Below are 18,587 nucleotides of genomic sequence, written 5' to 3'. Positions count from 1 at the left end.
CATCACAGCACACACTCGTCCTTTCGATTTTTCAGATTTACATTATATTCTTCATAAGCTCAGAAATAAGATCACCCACAGGGAAAGTTTTTCAAAGCGCATTGATAAAACGACTCGATTATTACCAAGTGCAAACCAGACAGCAGAAAGCACACACACACCCACACACACTCTCACTGTGTGAAAGGGTACAATAACAGCACTAACTGAAAAAGGGATATGTTGAAGAAAAGCACAAGACAGTAAAAATGCTGAAATTTTTTTAATATATCAAGAATATATAAGAAATATACATCAGTGTGGTTTTTAATAACTGTAGTAAAATATAATTTAGTTCTATGCATGAATATTAGTTGTACTGTTTAGGTTGACTATGAAAACTCCTCCACTTCCTTCGCCATCTCCTGTAAAGAAATAAAAAGGATGATCATTAGTTCAGTTTTACAATGAAGTAAAATCACATGAGCATGAGTGCTGTTTGTTATACCGAGTATCAGTATGCCTGTGACGGTACAGTACGAGGCCAGACGGCCAAATCACACCCGAGCCGATTTTCGGAACAGCCGCACAAGTGCGATATGCTGTAGCTTTCATGCAACAGTTCAAGGAATTAATATTCAGTAACTGACGACATTTCAGACACAGATGCCATACCTGTACAAGTGCGGTCTTGTCGTGATGTTTCCTGTGTCTGTAGATGCTCTGGCACAAACGAGCATAAAGCTTCTCTAGACGGTCGACCTCGTAACCCTCAGTCTTGACTATCACCTTCTGCAGAAGATCCTGAAAAAAGTGGATGAGGACCATAAAATGCTGTTACTGGACCAACTTGGGTACGCATGTGATCCCGTCCGGATTTTTTAACCTTCAGTTTTATCGGACAAACGCACAAACATTGTAACAGAACTAGGGCTGCAACTAACGATTATTTTCATAATCGATTAATTGGACAATTAATTTTTCGATTAATCAGATTTTTAAAAAATCTTTCAATACCATTTTTTCGCTTATTTAAAATAAAAATCTACAAACTGAGTGTTACAAATATAACTTGAGACTAAAACTTTACATTAACGCAACTAGTATGAAAAACTCTCGTGTTCCATTGGAGCCGATATTACCCTTCTAAAATTCATGCACTAGATGGTACATGAGAGTACATAACGCATAGTACAAGTGTATAGTATGTCATTTGGGACACATCATTTGGTCTGTATTCTCAGATGCATGTTTTCGGAACAGAATTATCGTTAATGAATAAACGTACCCCGTGCCGCACACAGAACGAATATATAATGAGATTCATTGACAACGATTTTCATAATCAAATATTATCGACTAGTTGTTGCAGCTCTAAACAGAACATCTTTTTCAGACTCTAAACAAACAAGTATTTTGTTTTGAATGTTTGTACAAATTGTTGATTATGCAGCCAGTGTGGAATGGCCTGAAGACAGCATTCTTAAGTCTATTGTTCATACAAATACCTCACCCTTATTAATGGAGGAAATTGTTGGAAACCAAGCCCTGCAGCACTTATATCTGGCCCTCTAAAAAGGGTTCACCTTTAGCTTGTTGTGATCCACAATGAGTGGCTGGCTCCTCTGCTCCAGGATCTTCATGGCAGTGTTCATGTCGAGCAGCTTCTGTTGCTGAGCCTGCAACTTTAAACCTCTGGTCATACGCCTCATCCCTTTCTCTAATAAATAAATAAATAAATAAATAAATACATATATACATAAATCTCAGCATCAACATAGTCATTCACGTGACTGTACTTGTTTAGTAAATAGTACAAAATAACATGCCTTGCTAAAATCATACATTCTCCTCCTTTATGTGAATTAATATTAATTATGTCACAGCACTGTCAAACTGTTGGCTCTGATTGGTCTGAAGATATTAATTTTCTATAACAGCAGCTCCGACGGCAAGGCCACATAAATCACACGTTTATAATTATTGTACTTGTTCTAATATGTGATCATTTCTATAGTAACTAACAAAGAGGAATGGTATAAAACAAAGTGTGTAATTATTAATAAGTTTTGCATGAGATGTTTATTTAGCCTTTTGTGAAGGAGTCTCCAGTGCCAGCGCTTTGTAAGAGTCAGAGAAAGCTGTAGACAGCTTCAGGACGGAGCAATTTGCATTTCTGGTTTCTCAGTAACGTGATGAGCTGTGTTTTTGTTTTATTAACATCAAGAGAGCAGTTAATGATAGAACTGTTTATAGCCGCTATAAAAAAAAGAAAGCAACACAAGTGATAACAACAGGAACTAACTTGTCTTGAGGCTGTTCTACAACATTAAATAAACCGATAAAAATGGCTGTGGTACGAGAGGAATAAAACACTTCGGGACCTTGTGTTATTGGAAAATAAATTTCAAGGTTGTAACAGTAACTTCACTTCATCACACAGCTCTGACGTTGATTATTTTCCTCGAACAGCACATCTCTAAGACATAATATGACTCACCTGTACCTGCGTCTTCCTCTGCACTAGGCTCCACCCTCTTATCGCTCGTGTGTTCCACTGGTTGGACCTCACTGCTGTTTCCACTCTCTAAATCCAGAACTCCAGGAGAAGAAGATTTTCCGTTCTGCATCCCATCCACAGAGGAATCGGTGCGATCTCCTTCCGCGCTGCTGACGTGTCCGTTGCGGCTGTGCGTGGCTTCCGGGATTTCGCTCCTGTCCTCTGTTGAGGTAGGACCCTTCTCCTTATTCTCCACGTCCATCTGTTCAGACTCGTTTTCATCCTGCTCTGCTTCCATCCTCTCAGCTACTTTTCCCTCTTCTTCATCCTCCTCGTCGTCATCATCTTCTTCATCCGACTCGACTCTGTTCGAGTCTTTCGTGTGGGACTGCGTGTATTTCTTATGGCGCACAAGCCCGTTGCTCCAAAGCCTCCTGCGCCTCCTTTTCTTCTGTACAACTATAAAGAAGCCAAAAAATGTTCTTCAGCATTTGTCAGCATTAGTTACAAAATTCTTATATACTACTATTACAGAAATGATGAATGGATTAATAGTGAACATGAGATTCAACACTTTCAGGAAGTGATAAAACGTGGCACACTGATATAAATGTGCCAAGAGCCCATTACCTGGTTGTTTTGGTGTAGTTGCTGTTGTAGTAACAGGGGCCACATCTTTGGAAGGGCCACACTCGTTAGTCTTTGGCTCTGATGATGCCGAGACTTTTGGCAGAACATGGTAATATGAAGGCGTAAACCTGGATGATGTACAACCTGAAAATAAACGGGTTAATTAAAGCTACATGTAAAATTGGGTTTAAAAAAACCCCAACAAAAAACGGTGAATTAAAGTGACTGAATGCATTGTTCCTGGTCTAAATAATCATGGATTGAATATATGAAAAATGAACAATTTCACCATAAAAGTGATGTCTACTGTGTTTCACACAAACACCATATCACTTTCAGCACTATGAAATTATTATTATTTTATTTTTTTTAAAAACCCTGAAAACACACTAGCTCCAGGGGTTTGTTTTTTTTTTTGCCCAAACCACAAAAAACATGTTTAAATGATTTAAACTACAAGTCTAGCTTAAGTTGAAGATTTATTTGATCATATAAGCTACATATACACAGCATGTTATATGCTTATATGGTACGTGTGGGCGGGGCAACACGAGACATGGTTCAGCTGCGTGACACAATCGCTGCCAGTGTGTATGAAAGCATAACGGGTGCATGCTGCTTTCGCTCGGCTTATGCGTCCAGTGTGAAATGGGGCTTAGACTCTGAAACTGGACGACTGGAGTGCGAATCACAAAACAGCACCGCGGGATGAAAATAAAGCATGAAACAGCCGATGTTAGTGACATGCTAACCTTAGGGCACATGATAATAGGAGAGTTCAAGTTCTTTTTCACTTTATGTCAGTCACATTGATGTGCACAAGTTTTTAATGACACTTCTGTAATACTTAGGAAACCTCGATAACAGCGGCAGATAGAACGATATATTACGGTTGGGGTGCATCCCAAACCACGGACTGCTATAATGTAGTACACCTATAGTGTCTTTACTATTTAGGAATTCTATTTAATTCAACACAACAAAGACAAAAAAAAAAAAAAAAAAAATTATCCAGGACTGTAATAAATAAGAGAACCTCGTGTCAGGTGGGACTCCTTGATCTCAACGCAGATCTTTTCAAAGTTTTCATCCAGTTCATCTTTGATGATGGCGTGAACGGTGTCCTTGAGTGCGCAGGCACGATGACGGATCAGGCGATCTGAAACGGAAAAACCAAACAAAAACATACTTTAGTAACACCGAACAATATATATTTCCTGTGAAACTGTAGGTCTTCGCAACTAAGCTTTATTTACCGCCATTTGCTTTTGTTTTGTTTCTACTTCACCTGAGGGATCGGTGTCCGGATTGTACTCCAAAGCGTTCTTCCAGATCAGGTCCACGTCGTAAAGGTAGTCTTTCACAGTGACGTATTGGTGCAGGTCGATTTTGGTGAGGACTGTGGACAGGTCCATGGGCTGCTTAATGACTGTAGTGTAATCAGGAACCTGGAGATTCCAAAAGGAGGAGCAAAAAGGAGAAGATTTGGGGTTTTGAATAAAAATATCATCATCATCATCATCATCATCATCTAGCTAAAATACTTAGTGATTCGATTCATTAAATGTGAAGACTCGGACCTCCTCGGTGTCCACTGGCTTTGTGAAGGCCTTAAAGCGCTTGTCCTGAGCGAGTCTGTTGGTGACATCACGCAGGAAGAGGCGGAGTTCCCTGAGTGTGTCCTCTTCCTGTTCCTCTAATTTCTGCTGCTCTTGCTCGGACAGCTGGCGAGGGGCAGGTGGAGGGGCCAATGGGAGAACTTCCAGAGTCCGGAGAACTGAGGAGAACATGCGTTCGCAAGTCATTTTTGAACTCATTTTAAATTCTCTATTACTCCTTTCCTCTGACAAGGTCCTGCATTATGTAAATCTGATGCTGAAATTTCCTAATACACAGAGTAGGTAAGTAATCAATACCAACGTGTGTTTGAGAAAGATTTATTCCTCATGGAGATCATTTACTATATAAATTCCAAATTCAGGTGAAAAATTAAACGAGTAAAGAAAGAAAAAACAAAAAAAAAACAAAAAAAAAAAACAAAAAAACCCAGGTCTGTTATACTGTCATAAGCATTTTGTGGCATAGTTTGGGTTTGCATACACTACCAATCAAAAGTTTAGACACCCTCATTCTTTATTTAAACCCCCCCACATTTTAGAATAAAAACTCTGGCCAAACACAAAGGGAACTATGGGAATTATGTTGTGATAAAAAAATCCAAAATAAATCAAAATAATTTAATATTTTAGCATCTTCAAAGTAGACACCCTTTTTGCCTAGAATTTCCAGAAATGCATTCTTGTCATTTTCTCAACTGATTTCTTGAGGAATCCTCCGGAGTTGCTTTTTAAACAGTATTAAAGGAGTTCCCACCTAAGCTGGACTCTTATCGACTGCTTTTCGGAATATTTCGCTTCAAGTCATCTGTTTAAATAAATATTTTTTGTAAATAAAATGTTAATGTTAATTTCTTTTGTTAGAAAACTATGTTGGCACGATTATATTTTTATCTACAACACCGATTTCAAACATTTAATTATACACCTTCAGATCAAAAGGTTTTTACGATCATGAGAAACATTTCAGTTGAGTCTCCAAACTTTTGACTGGTAGTGTATGTAGTTATACATAAAGATCTAGTCATAGACAGCTCTTTTTCGCTTTTTTCCATAGCAAAGCATGGAACAGTTCCAGATTAAGCATGAACCATTAGTCAGTGAGAAAAGGGTATTTAGTTTATTTAACGAACCTTTTAACTGTATAAACATCGTTTTGATCGACTAACTTGACAGCACGTACCTGCTTCTCTTTTAGATGGAGGAGCTTTGGCAGCTTGGTTCAGAATGAGATCCTCAAAGAATTTGCGCCTCTCGTCTTTGGAGGGAAGCGGTACGCTGAACACTTCCCCGTACTCCATGCGAAACAGATCTTGCACCTACAGTAATGCAACAAACACACAAAAAAAGCAAATACAGTGGGGTAAGGAAGGGCCAGGTCCAGCAGCCCATAATAATACTCTTCTTCAGAAACAGATTATCTACGATTACATGCCAATCCAAAAAAACTCTAGTGCTCGTCAGTGGGCGAGGCAGCTGCAGGGGTGTGAGCTCTGGCAGTGAAGGTCATACGTACCTCTGTGTAGAGGCTGTGATACGGCAGACTGCAGGTGGCGAGGAGGAGGATGGGCGAGAAGGAGGGGATGTCCTGCAGGAGGCTGAGGAATGTGGCCTTGAGTGCAGAGCTCACTGTGTCCCACCAGCGCTGCATGTGTGGGATGTACAGGATGCTCGGAGCCGTTCTCTTAGCCTCGCAGAACAGCTGGATGAGGACAAATTATTATTATTATTTTTTAAACACATAACTGTAACAATCAGAAACCGAGGAGTTACATTTAATCATAATAATCATAAATAATCAGCATGGTATATGGAGTCATTCTGGATTGGCACGTTTACTGATAGCAACATGTGTATAACCCTGTGGTGCTTTTGGTGAAACTTAAACAAGAGCAGACGCTAATTAATCACAGCGTCCTACACTTGATCATGTGGCAAAAATAGTGTCACAATATTTCATACATAACATGACATCACAAATGCCACAAATTTAACAAAATTTGTTCCAATTTAATATTTTTTAAAATTATTGGCACAGTTTGATTGGTCAGAAGGATAGCATGGACAGTGGAGTGTGTATATAGCGTACCAGTGCACACGCCTCCTCCGGGCTGGTAGTGCTGACCCCGAAAAGCACCGCCATGTCCAGTGTGTAGACGGTAAACCTCTCCAGGGTATGCAGCATCGCAGGGGCCAGGTGTGTGCTCTGCCCCGAACCCGGATTCCCACAGAGCAGCAGCCGGGGCCTAAACGTGGTCGGCTCCTGGATAACACTCCTGCATCACAAACACAAATCAAAGATATTACACACACACACACACACACACACACACATACATACATACATACATACATATATGACAAACTTTCTAATGAACAGAAATGTTAAGTTATATTACGCCATTTATTGAACACTGACTTGGTTAAATGGAGAAAGGAGCCAGTTGGGCCTGTATTAGTCTGGGCAGAATTACTAGTGCACATAGAGGTGGCCTCGTCGTCATCGCTGTGCAGCAAGTCACCTAAAACACCAGCTGCAAAACCTACAGCAGAAAATAGACGAGGGATTACTGACAATCTTTGTGTGTGTGTGTCCTTGGCATTGTACCCGCAAATTCAAACCAAAATGTGGATAATTACGAATAAGTACTGATAAGCAGACAGTGTGGTATCATGTTTTTTTAAAGTGCCCAATAAGTAAGAAATAAAACACCACTTGGGGATGTGCCGTTACAGGACTATATACGACTACAGACTAAATCATTAATTTACGATTTATGTAGAGTACATATTAACGAAAGGCCTGGTAAAATAAACCTAAAGTCCATTCAGGGGCACGCAGTCACCAGTGATACAGTAACATACCGCTGTCCTTCTTCTTCTTGATGCCCTGCTCCACGTGAGGGAAAACCTTCTGCAGGGCCTTCATGGCATCACTGAGTGTGTTAGCCAGCAGGGGCTGAACAATAGATGTCAGGGCTTTGGCCGGGGAAGCCACGGCCCTCTGGGACGCAGGAACAATCTTCCTCGTGGCGGACAGGAAATCACGGCCTTCCACGCTGATGGATGCGACATCCAAAAGGAGTTTCTGCGAGGTGGTGTAGATCTGGGGGTATCGGCGGCGCAGGGCACAGAGGGCTGCTTCTGCACAAACTGCTTTGATGTCTGCACCGCAGTAACCTGAGAGAGACGGAATTTATCAAATCATCTACTAAGAATTTGAACATGGTCGCAGTTCTGTTGAATTCTCGATTCTGATTGGTCAGAAGGTGTTGATTATTTTTCTATAAAGCAGCAACTCTGACAATGTTTACTAAACAGGACTAAAATTTTTTTTTTTTTTTTTTTAAATGGGCTCAGAAAGAAAAATGAAAATCAGTTAGATAAAGTGCAGTTAAATAATCAGTAATAATAATAATCAGAAAATAATCAGCTTTGGGGTGGTAACAGTCAAGCTTCATGTCAAGCCGCAACACATGGCATTGTAGATTATTTTCCTAGATCAGCACACAAGTGTTTTATTGCGTATGTAATTTCCATTTGATTGCTCGTGAAACCTGAAAGAAAACGACTGGCAATTACATCAAAATAATTTTAGTGTTTTACACTAATAAGCAATATGTAACACACAATGAAAAACAGACCCAAGATCAGGATTTTCAAAGACCCACTGGTTTGTTTTGGAAAACAGCACACGTAACATTTGGCATTTGAGACAGATTGTTGAACAGACACCTTGTAAATATAAGGAGAGGCCGTAGAAGACTTACCGACACACTTGTCAGCTAGTTCCTCGAGGAACGCGTCTGATGGCTGCGGATCCCACTGTCGTGTGTGGATCTTTAAAATGTCTTTACGAGCCTAAAAACAGGCAAATGACACCAGAACGCCAGCTGAACGTGGGAGTCATGGGAATTTCATGTGGCTTTTTTCCCCCCGTGTGTAATATTATCACCTCTGTATCAAAGTACATTTTTAACAATTAAATTTCAGTGTAAAATCATAAAACGTGTTAAATGTCATTACAATGTTTCTGCTTTTTAGACACACCTCTCGGTCAGGAAGACAGAACAGAAACTCCCTGTCGAAGCGCCCGGGCCGTCTGAGCGCAGGATCTATGGAGTCTAGTCGGTTAGTGGCTCCAATGACGACCACCTCACCACGACTGTCCAGTCCGTCCATTAAAGCCAGCAGCGTGGACACAATGGAGCTGTTGCCAAAAGCGTCACACTAATTAAAACGTATACAAACCCTGGAGTGCTTTAAAATTAAATGATTGTGAATGAACTGATGATAGATAGTGAGCCATTCACTTTGTGTACGTCAGTGTAATCATCAATAAACAAATCATTTGAAATGCTGAACATACCTGTGGATCTGGTCCTGCCTACTAGAACGAACAGGTGCAATCCCATCAATTTCATCAAAGAATATAATAGATGGACGCATCTGATATGCCTTCAAATCCAAAATGGAAAAAAACTGGTGTTATAATAAATAAACCTGATAGCTACCTTTACACTTAAAAAAAAAAAAAAAAAAAAAAGAAAAGAAAAAAAAAAAGAATATTGCCACAACTGATCAACACCACAATCAAAGCCAACATTGTCAATACAGTGATGACAATTAACTAATTATGCATCTTGCAGACAAATGAAAAAGTATGTACCTGGTCGAAGAGGAGTCGGAGCTGTCTTTCCGATTCGCCCACCCATTTGCTGAGGCAGTCGGCTCCTTTCCTCATAAAGAAGGCCACTTTCTTCTCCCCCTGACTGCACTCGTTGGCCAGCGCTCGTGCCACCAGGGTCTTCCCGGTGCCCGGAGGACCATAAAACAGACAGCCTCTGCAAGCGTATTTCAGAAAATAATGTAAATTAAAGCTGCAAGCAGCAATTAACGGGCCAAGCACCAAAGACGCAGCAACTGCGACACGGAGCCCGAAGAGGAGAAATAGAATGAACATGAATGAATGAATAAAAGATGGGTTCAGAAGCACAGCTGAGAATCAGATGGAAGAGGAAATTAACAGAACAGAGGCATTTATTTGCATGCCAAGAGGTTGAAATGAGCCACAACAGAAAGGAACCGAATGACAACATTAAACACACTTTTAAGAAGTTGCACCTCACAGGAATCAAACCGAGGACCTTTACAATTGGTCCTTTTTGCTTATCACAGCGCACCACACAGAGAACGCACGTTTGTTTTGATGCCGAGGAGAGCTTCCAAGGTGAGAATGAGCACACAAAAGCATTAGCTAGAATATCTCTAGAACTGGCGCTGTGTTCAAATTTCTCAGGTAACTAGGGGACATGCTATGAATGATCCCTACCAAATTTGTTCGGATGTCAAATATTTAAAAACGATATTACAATATATGACAGGCGGTTCGTCCGATCCTGCCAAAACTGGTATCCACAGATTCGCCATGACCCAATGAATCTGTAGACACCAAGATAATAATTTTCAAACTAACTATTAACAAACTAAAAGATCTCATGACCTGTAGGTGGCGCTGTTCCCAAATTTGGCATGGCCTCAGATCATACTGGTGATGAAGCTTACAAAATTTCTTTACAATCTATCAAAGTATGGCTGAGATACTACCTCAGATCCAATTTTAGGTCAACATCGTTAAATTTGCGACATCATAACTTGAACAAATATGAACATCAAAATTCTGTTTCACTATTTGTGGTCATTCTTGTCCACCAAGCCGATTTTGGTAAGAATTGGACAAAATTTGAATGAGGTGCAGCGAAAAATCTGAATACTGCATATTTCAAAATAGTGACTACTGTAATTGGGTGGAGTCTTAATGTAAGATATGTATTGTGATCACGATGAGGAGATTAAACTGATGAACCAAATTTCTTCAAAGTTCAACAATTATAACCATTTGAAAAGTGAATTTTTGAACTAGAGGTGGTGCTATAGAGTTGGTCCTAGAGAGCTCATAATTGGTCCAGATACTATTCATGGTCATATCTATGAGTGTACCAAATGTCATCATTTTCCTACTCATGGTTCATAGGGCTGACATTTACTCCCAGTTTTTGGGGGAGAATGAAAAAGAAGACTAACAGATACAATATCTTGTGAAAAAAAGAATGCCAATAAATAACACCTACTGAGCTAAACATTTTGTTAAAAAGACAGATGGTTTATCCTTCCACTGTTTTAGGCAAATATTCAATTTGCATACTAGAAAGCTGAGGTAGAGAAGCTGGCATACAAATAAAGATAACGTGGGCGAGTAACGAAATGTTTGAAGCCATTTGTGTTTGTCATGCAAACTGTCAAGAGACACCCTCCGCCAAACCCCCCCCCGTAAACCCACGACACTATCCAGAGATCATCCATTCAGGAAATGATATAACCCATTGGACTCAACCTAACAACTATACAAATATCACTTAAGTACTTCATAAATGGCAAAATAAATCTCTAAAACTTACCATTTTCCTAATAATGTCCTTTATTCTTCAAGTCTGTGACTTCTGAAGCAGTTTATATTGTACTGGTTTTATTTATTGGCTGCAGTCCATTCAGAGAACATCTTTTGCAGGATTGTGGTAATGTATTGTTAACTTTCATGCAAACAAAACACAACCTAGAGGTAGTTTTTGTTGCTTTATCGTGAGGTGCGCAATTTTCCAGTTCACGCAATGTTTACTAGTTAAAGAGTAAACTGCTTAAAATTTATGCAGGTTTTAGAATATAGCTATTCTTTTTTTCCCCCAATTTAATTTCTCCAGCAAAAGGTACCATCCCACAGACTTTAATTCCACCTACACATATACACAAGCTCTGTTTGCTTTAATATTCAGATTAATGACCCTTATATCCCTGATTATCAATATCTAAATTCAATAAACTCAAAGCCCCTGGGAGAGTGTCTGGGGATCCATCTTGCCATAATAGATCAACATACAGTATGCTTATTTCTGTAATGCATTACCTTGGAGGCTGAATCTTAAAGCGCTCAAAGACCTCAGGGTAGAGCAAAGGAAAGACCACCATCTCCTTTAAAGCAGAGATATGTCTATTTAAGCCACCGATACTGTCAAAGCGCACCTAGAACCAGGTAAAATCAACAGTTAGCGAAAAGAGATCTGGTGCCTTGTTAAATGATTGAATATACATTACAAACAATATGCGAAAAGACAAAAATACACAAACCGTCTGGTCAATCTGCATCGGATCAACATCTGCAAGACTTGCTCCAATCTTAATTCGGTCCTTGTGGAGTCCCAACAGATCCTCTTTCCGGAAGTTCATTGGAAGACATCTACAGGACAAATCAAAACTTTTAAACACTTTACCTAAAGCTGTAAACATATAGACGTAGTAAACAATCCAGCACAGCACAAACGTTTCTAAAGAACCAAAAGATTTTGTTCTTCATAAGTTGGGCAAACAAAGTTGAAGCTTTATTCTACTGAGTTTTAAAGTTCTGAGAGTCTAAATGAATATCGAGGATTTTCATCAATGTGTCGATTATTAAATTTGAGGAAAATGTAACTAATGATAAGTGAGTGTTTGTGGGCATTTGTTTTTTGTGGCCAAAATAACGTTTTAGTTATGGTACTAGTATCAGAGACGAAATTCTGGTATTGTGACCTCCCTAGTACAGACTTTTATGTAAGGAATAACACACAAAGCATCACATTACAAAAAAAATTATCTGAAACAATATCCATTTATAATTAGCTTTCGACTAATGTGAAGTGTCCACCATAAATATCCCCGTATTTGAGCTGTTACTATTCATAGGATAACGTATTAGGGTTATATTAATGTGCTAATTCTATCATTAAGGTCACACTCACATCTACAGCCGTGTATGATCACATTCATTAACTTGATGAGAAAAAAAGATCTTCACGATAAACATTCACATAAACATCTGTTTCGGTCACTGATTTGTTACGTTCTCAGAAAACCAGTCTAGACTGGCTTTCACTAAACAACAGCCTACATAGGGATTTCATTAGCGCGAGACTTTTACCTGTTTGTTGACCTGTTCCGACTCTTATTCCTCCGCCTCTCAAATTTCTCATCGTCCGATGAAGACGAGGAGGTCGAGTCGCTACTGTGGATGGCATGTCTCCGTCTGAAGGAGGAAGAACGTTCAAAAACATTCGAGGTTCAGTGACAAAACAGATACTGAATAACAGTGACGAGTGAATTTCCACAACCAAATATGACCCCAAACGTGAATAAACACACCCAAATCTGCTTACTCCACCTCTTAAACCAAAGTGCTTGCACAGAACTGGCTGCATTTTTGGGCTTCTCAGTGACTTTGTGCCTTATAAAGCTTTATCTTACCCATCAGGTTCAATTCTCCCTAAACTGTAGTCAAAGGAACAGAAGAAAACACAACAGGCTTAGGGGGGTAAAAAGTGGAACTAAATATTAAACTAAAGTTCATGATCAGGGTGGCCACTCCTGACCTGTAGCCCAGAGGATTAAGGTGCCAATTTACAATTAGAATTTTTCACCAAATCATACAATCGTTACATCATCCCTAACCTAGAAAACATGAATGTAGAAAGAAAGAAAATTTAGAGCAATGGTGACCTGCTACTTCTGCGTCTGTTGTATGGACTGCATGGCCCCGTGGCGCTGAACGAATACCTCCGTCTGGTCGGGGTTGAGTGCCGGCGAAAAAATATACTCTGCTTCCTCGGCTCTATATATGAAAAAAGAAAAAGATCAACAAGACAGTATAAATCGGTAAGTCCAAATGGCTTCCAAATCATTCAAGCAGTGGAATGAAAAACTTTGAGAGGAGAACATCTCAATTAGCTTTCAAACTTTTCTTAAAAGAGCAACCTGCCTTATGTCAACAGTTCAGGCTGCTGCTGGTGGTATAATGGTGTGGGGAATGACGTGATACGATCATCATGTCAACATGGACCAGAATCTCAAAGGACTGTTTAAAACACCTTGTAGAATCCATGCCATGAAGACCTGAGGCTGTTCTGAGAGTGTATGTTTTATAGAGTGTGGTGACTCATAACACTGACCCTCGAGAGGAGCTTGGTAGCGTACAACAGCTTTCCTCTGTCTGAATTCGTAGCGTTTCTGATTATCTTCTTCCTCTTCATCGTCGTCATCGTCACCTTCATCGTTGTCCTCCTCCTCTTCTTCTGCAGTGCCTTCTCCATCTTCATTTCCATCCTCTTGGTCGGTGTATTCTAGAAACGTTCGTAATTTACGGTTATGTTGTGGAACTTTTGGAAAACATTACTACAAGAAGGTTCTCAGTATGGGTTGCGTTTAAAAGCTATACGAAAAATGCGTTTCTATCGATCACCAACGTCTTCATCTTTGTTATTACCATCGTGGCCGTTCTCTTGCTCGTCGGCACTCTCCTCGTCTGTTCTCTCAGAGGACTTTGTGGTTCTCTTCCTCTTGGATCCGGAGTACATTCTAAGATCCTACACAGGGGGAAAAAAAACGTAGTCGAGAGCCGTGTGTGTATGTATACTGTACTTAACACAGTAAGTAACGGACGGCACTCACCTCCTTTTTAGAGTCTCTGCTACCCAGCCTTCTGCGCATTTTCTGCATGTCATCCATTTTCTGGAGAACAGCTTCTGCAGTGCTGGAGGGAAAGACATCTTTAAGAACAAAACGCTCAAATAGCCATAATGCATCTGCAATCCAAAATGTTTTTTTCTCTTAAGATCAAGTCAGTGCACTATGTAAAGAACGAAACACTTGGCAACATGCTGTTATTGGAGTTACTCTTACCACCTTAAGTTGATTCCTTTCTTAACAGCATGACAGTTTTACTCCTCTCACACCAAAACAAGTTTTATGTATTAAAGAATGTCACGTCACACTTTTTATCCATTTTTAGGTACATTTAACGCTGGGAAAATATGATCATGTCACCCCAATTTTAGCATCGCTCCAGTTTCAGGATCCACTTGAAGCGTCTGTTTGCTTGTTTTTAAAGTTCTTAATGATCAAGCTGCTTCCTATCTCAAAGATTTTCTTATTCTATATTCCATATTCCGTCACTGCCCCTCTTTATGGAAGTAATTGCCACTGGACATCCACCTTGCACCTTCTATTATCATTTTTAAAAAGAGGCTGAACATGTATTTTTTCTCCCAGGTGTTTTAATCTAATTTTAGCATTGTTTTATTGTCTGTTTTCTATTTGATTTTATTCTGTTTTTCTATTTCAATTTTTCTTACTCTGTTCAGCACTTTGGTTCGCTTTGCTGTGTTTAAATGTGCTATATAAATAAAATTTACTTACTTACTTATTGTGGAATGTCCATGAAACAAGTTACTTCCTGTTATCACTTCATATAAGCGCTATAAACAGTCGTTTCCTTACTAGTCTTTTTCTTATTCTCCCTCTCTCTCTCTCTCTCTCTCTGGGGGGGGGGACGGTTTGTGAAACCGTTTCAGAGCGAGCTCATGAATATAAACCTGTGATTTGCCTTGCAGTCTGCACTACAGTCAATTAAATCAAACACCATCTGACCAATCAGATCAGAGAATTCAACAGCGCTGTGGTATAAATGTTTTAATATGAGCTGTGTCTTAGAAAACTTTACAATATTTCTTTGTTTATTTGTAAATAACGGCATACTTTGTAATGAGCCGGTCATAGAGGACAGATTGATCCCTGGCGTTAAACTTGTATCTTGTGATTCTGGAGCTGCGTCTCACGGTGCAGTCCACTTTTCTCTCTCGTAATCGCGCACGAAGATTTTTTGAGGCTGCTGCCCCGTCAATCTCATCTTCGACTGTGAGGGGGGAGAAAAAAAAGCACACTTTTGAGAAATCATAAGCATGTTATTTTCAGACACCGGACTCGTATATTGTTTAAAACAACCGTTATCTCAAAGTAAGAAATGTCTCAAGCAAGCATTAGAACTGAGCCCTACCTTAATTACTTATTAATTAGTACAAAACATTGCAAAGCACCTAGTGTTTATGTTAAGAAATAATCTATTATCTTGAATATGTATGAAATTGGAAGAACTCGAGCCAGACGCCCACCGTTAATCTCGTCACCGGACTTCTCGTCTTTTTGCAATCTTGGAGATTTCCTATTAGAAATACATAAATGTATAAATGTACTATTTCCATAACATGCTCTACATATTTTTATAAGAAATGACACTCAGATGTAGAGAGAAACAGTACCTTAAACGCTTCATGCTTTTCTCATCCTTTGGAGGAGAGCTGCTTGGTTTGTTACTCGCATCAGCAAAAGAAACAGCATGTTTGTCTGTTTTGGCTCTAGTCTTCATGCCTCCTCTCTCCATGCTGTCTTTTTCCTTAGCAGACAAATAGCCCTAAAAATGAACATTCATCAGCATATTATATCAAACATAGTGTGCATTTGAGTTCTTCTTCTATTTCAGAGTTTCTCTAGTATCTGTATTACTGTATCGCTGTACGTGGACAGAATGTACACAAACGCTCCTCCTCACGTTTCCTCGCTTTAATTCCGCCATAGCAACAACTAGCCATGCTAACAGAGGCATCATTAGCGTGAAGTCCACTGCTGTCCAAGTGTCTCGCTACTGAAAAGGCAAAATTACTCATTTTTCTTCTCAGCCGTTCTCTTTCGCTTATAATGACATGCTAAAGAGAGAGGTTTTTTTTACGTTTATATAAAATCTTTGTTTACTCACACACACGGACACATACTACAGGTCAAAAGTTTGGAGACACTCGACTGAAATGTTTCTCGTGATCTTAAAAAAAACTTTTGATCTGAAGGTGTGTGATTAAATGTTTGAAATTGTTGTAGACAAAAATATAATTGTGCCGACATATTCATTTCTTTCATTAGAAAACGAACATTTTATTTACAAAAATTTTTTTTAAAACAGAAGTTCAGAAAAGCAGCCGATAAGAGTCCAGCGTTGGTGTGAACTCCTTTAATACTGTTTAAAAAGCATCTCCGGAGGATTCCTCAAGAAATCGGTCGAGAAAATGCCAAGAATACATTTCTGGAAATTCTAGGCAAAAAGCGTGTCTACTTTGAAGATGCTAAAATACTACATTTTGATTTATTTTGGATTTTTTTTTTATCAAAACATAATTCCCATAGTTCAATTTGTGTTACTCCAGAGTTTTGATGAAGTTATTATTCTAAAATGTGGAGAGAAAAAAAACTGAGTGTCTAAACTTTTGAATGGTAGTGTATATACATATACACACATACAGAGGGACACACACACATACAGAGGAATGTGCAAAGAGAGTCTTGTATTAATTCACAATAAATGTTTCAAACCGTAGCACCCCTACTCACCACATAACTGTTGTAAAAAAAAAAAAGTTATAGCTTAATAAAAAGGTGCCATTTGTGGTTTGTTTGTGTCTAAGGTGCCATTTGTGGTCTAATTTGTGTCTAACATTCAGACAGCAGCATGGTATGCAATGTGACTTCAAGCTATATTCAATTTGAATTATTTAGTTACTAATGTGCTTCATTTAACATATGAAGTGCTTTGCATTTATTAGAAATTCTCATTTCGAACTGTAGCAATTCATAATTGTAGTTTAACGCTAATGTGAATTTTAGGTGTTCAAGAAGTTCAGCCTTTAAGTGATTTGGTTTTACTGTTTAATTTTAGACAAAAGTATTGTTTTGGTATCGAGAACCGCGACAGCTGGTATTGGTATCGATGTCAGACGGTTTGGTATCGTGCCATCCCTGCACAGCAGCACCGCTACACTGATGCACAGCCGTGTTTACATTTCCAACACTCATCACCGTTACTGAGGAACACACCTTCCCCCAACATGCTCTTTTCTGCCAATTCAGACAGATTGGAAGGATAAAAATCAACTGATTTTGTGCCAAAAACACTAAAAACTGACAAACACCTCGAAAAATTTGCTGTAAACACGTAAACAGGCACTGCCACGCCAGCTAGCAAGGGAACTGGACAAATATACATGTTTGCACATTAGCTAATTCATTAGCCGCTAGCGCCTTACTAGCCGGCTAAGTTAGCTAACTGCTGATTAAATTTGACTGGACGTTGAAAAATAAAAGCGTAAAGTTTCAGAAAACACCCCCCCCCCCCCCCCAAAAAAAAAACAACAAAAAAACCAAGGATCATGTCTGAGTTAGAAACTCACATTAGTGGGGCTGTTCTCGGTGCTGCTGTAACTGTCATTCAGGCCCTTCTGCAGGCGCGCGGACTTTTTCTGCGCGCGCCGCAGCGACAGAAACTCGGTGCTTGTGTCCATGTCAAAATCCCCCTTCAGCGGCTCGGTGACCGAACTACTCCTGCGTAGCATCACCATCTTATCTTTTACAGTCGAAACCAGCTCATTTACAGATAACCCGACCTTATTCGATCGCTAGAACCATATCAATAAAACCCAACCGATTCGGAGACAATTCGGAAAAAAATATCCGTCTATAAAATAACACCCGCTTTCCTCTTGATTTCTGGCGCCATAAACGTCACGAGAGCCTGATAGCGACTTGATCGCGGAATGTTCTCTCGAGACGAAAACCAGATCCGATCAACAACCCACCGGGAACTCTTCATACGCTTTATCATATATTCCAAACGTCAAATCATGGGAAAACCCGCGTAATACTAGCACAGAGTAAACGTGAAGGTTTGTTTACTCTGCTTTGAAGCGTTATGTCAGACCAAACAGTTTTGGGAAGCTTGCGTAGGGATCTTACTTCAAAAGTAGTGCCGGTTGTGTTTTTGGCGCGCCACAAGTTAAGCCGTGCTCCGTCTTCTGATTGGCTAATGCAAGCCACGCCTACTGACAGACACTGACTACAAACCAAACCCAAAAAAGGGGTTGAACAGTTCATGGCCATTTCACAGAATTAAAAGAATT

General features: G+C 39.6%; 1 protein-coding gene across 6 annotated transcripts; it reads right to left on the bottom strand.

The window, feature by feature from the left end:
* Nucleotides 1–247: 247 nt before the first annotated feature.
* LOC128599607 (ATPase family AAA domain-containing protein 2-like) lies at nt 248–18,586 on the bottom strand. 6 transcript variants are annotated; one of them, XM_053611375.1, is made up of 29 exons: nt 17,862–18,586; nt 15,906–16,057; nt 15,759–15,808; nt 15,346–15,502; nt 14,260–14,341; nt 14,075–14,174; nt 13,761–13,931; nt 13,312–13,423; nt 13,060–13,083; nt 12,737–12,841; nt 11,908–12,016; nt 11,687–11,802; nt 9,395–9,569; nt 9,095–9,183; nt 8,776–8,935; nt 8,496–8,586; nt 7,591–7,905; nt 7,145–7,268; nt 6,815–7,001; nt 6,242–6,427; nt 5,909–6,044; nt 4,690–4,886; nt 4,398–4,557; nt 4,146–4,268; nt 3,110–3,253; nt 2,480–2,938; nt 1,566–1,699; nt 655–783; nt 248–404 (listed from the first exon to the last, which is right to left on the bottom strand). In XM_053611375.1, the coding sequence occupies exons 1-29, from the start codon at nt 18,027–18,029 to the stop codon at nt 372–374; spliced, it is 4,188 nt and encodes a 1,395-aa protein (XP_053467350.1). In that variant the 5' UTR covers nt 18,030–18,586; the 3' UTR covers nt 248–371. The 6 variants fall into 6 exon arrangements, with proteins under 6 accessions (XP_053467350.1, XP_053467352.1, XP_053467351.1 ...); XM_053611377.1 differs by lacking the exon at nt 17,862–18,586 and adding an exon at nt 16,150–16,261; XM_053611376.1 differs by lacking the exon at nt 13,060–13,083.
* Between the last annotated feature and the right edge of the window lies 1 nt (nt 18,587).

This window comes from Ictalurus furcatus, chromosome 23 (genome assembly GCF_023375685.1).
Source record: "Ictalurus furcatus strain D&B chromosome 23, Billie_1.0, whole genome shotgun sequence".
In the NCBI taxonomy this organism is placed as follows: domain Eukaryota; kingdom Metazoa; phylum Chordata; class Actinopteri; order Siluriformes; family Ictaluridae; genus Ictalurus; species Ictalurus furcatus.
Note: the sequence above shows the minus strand (reverse complement) of the source record. Positions and strands in the feature narration are given on the sequence as shown.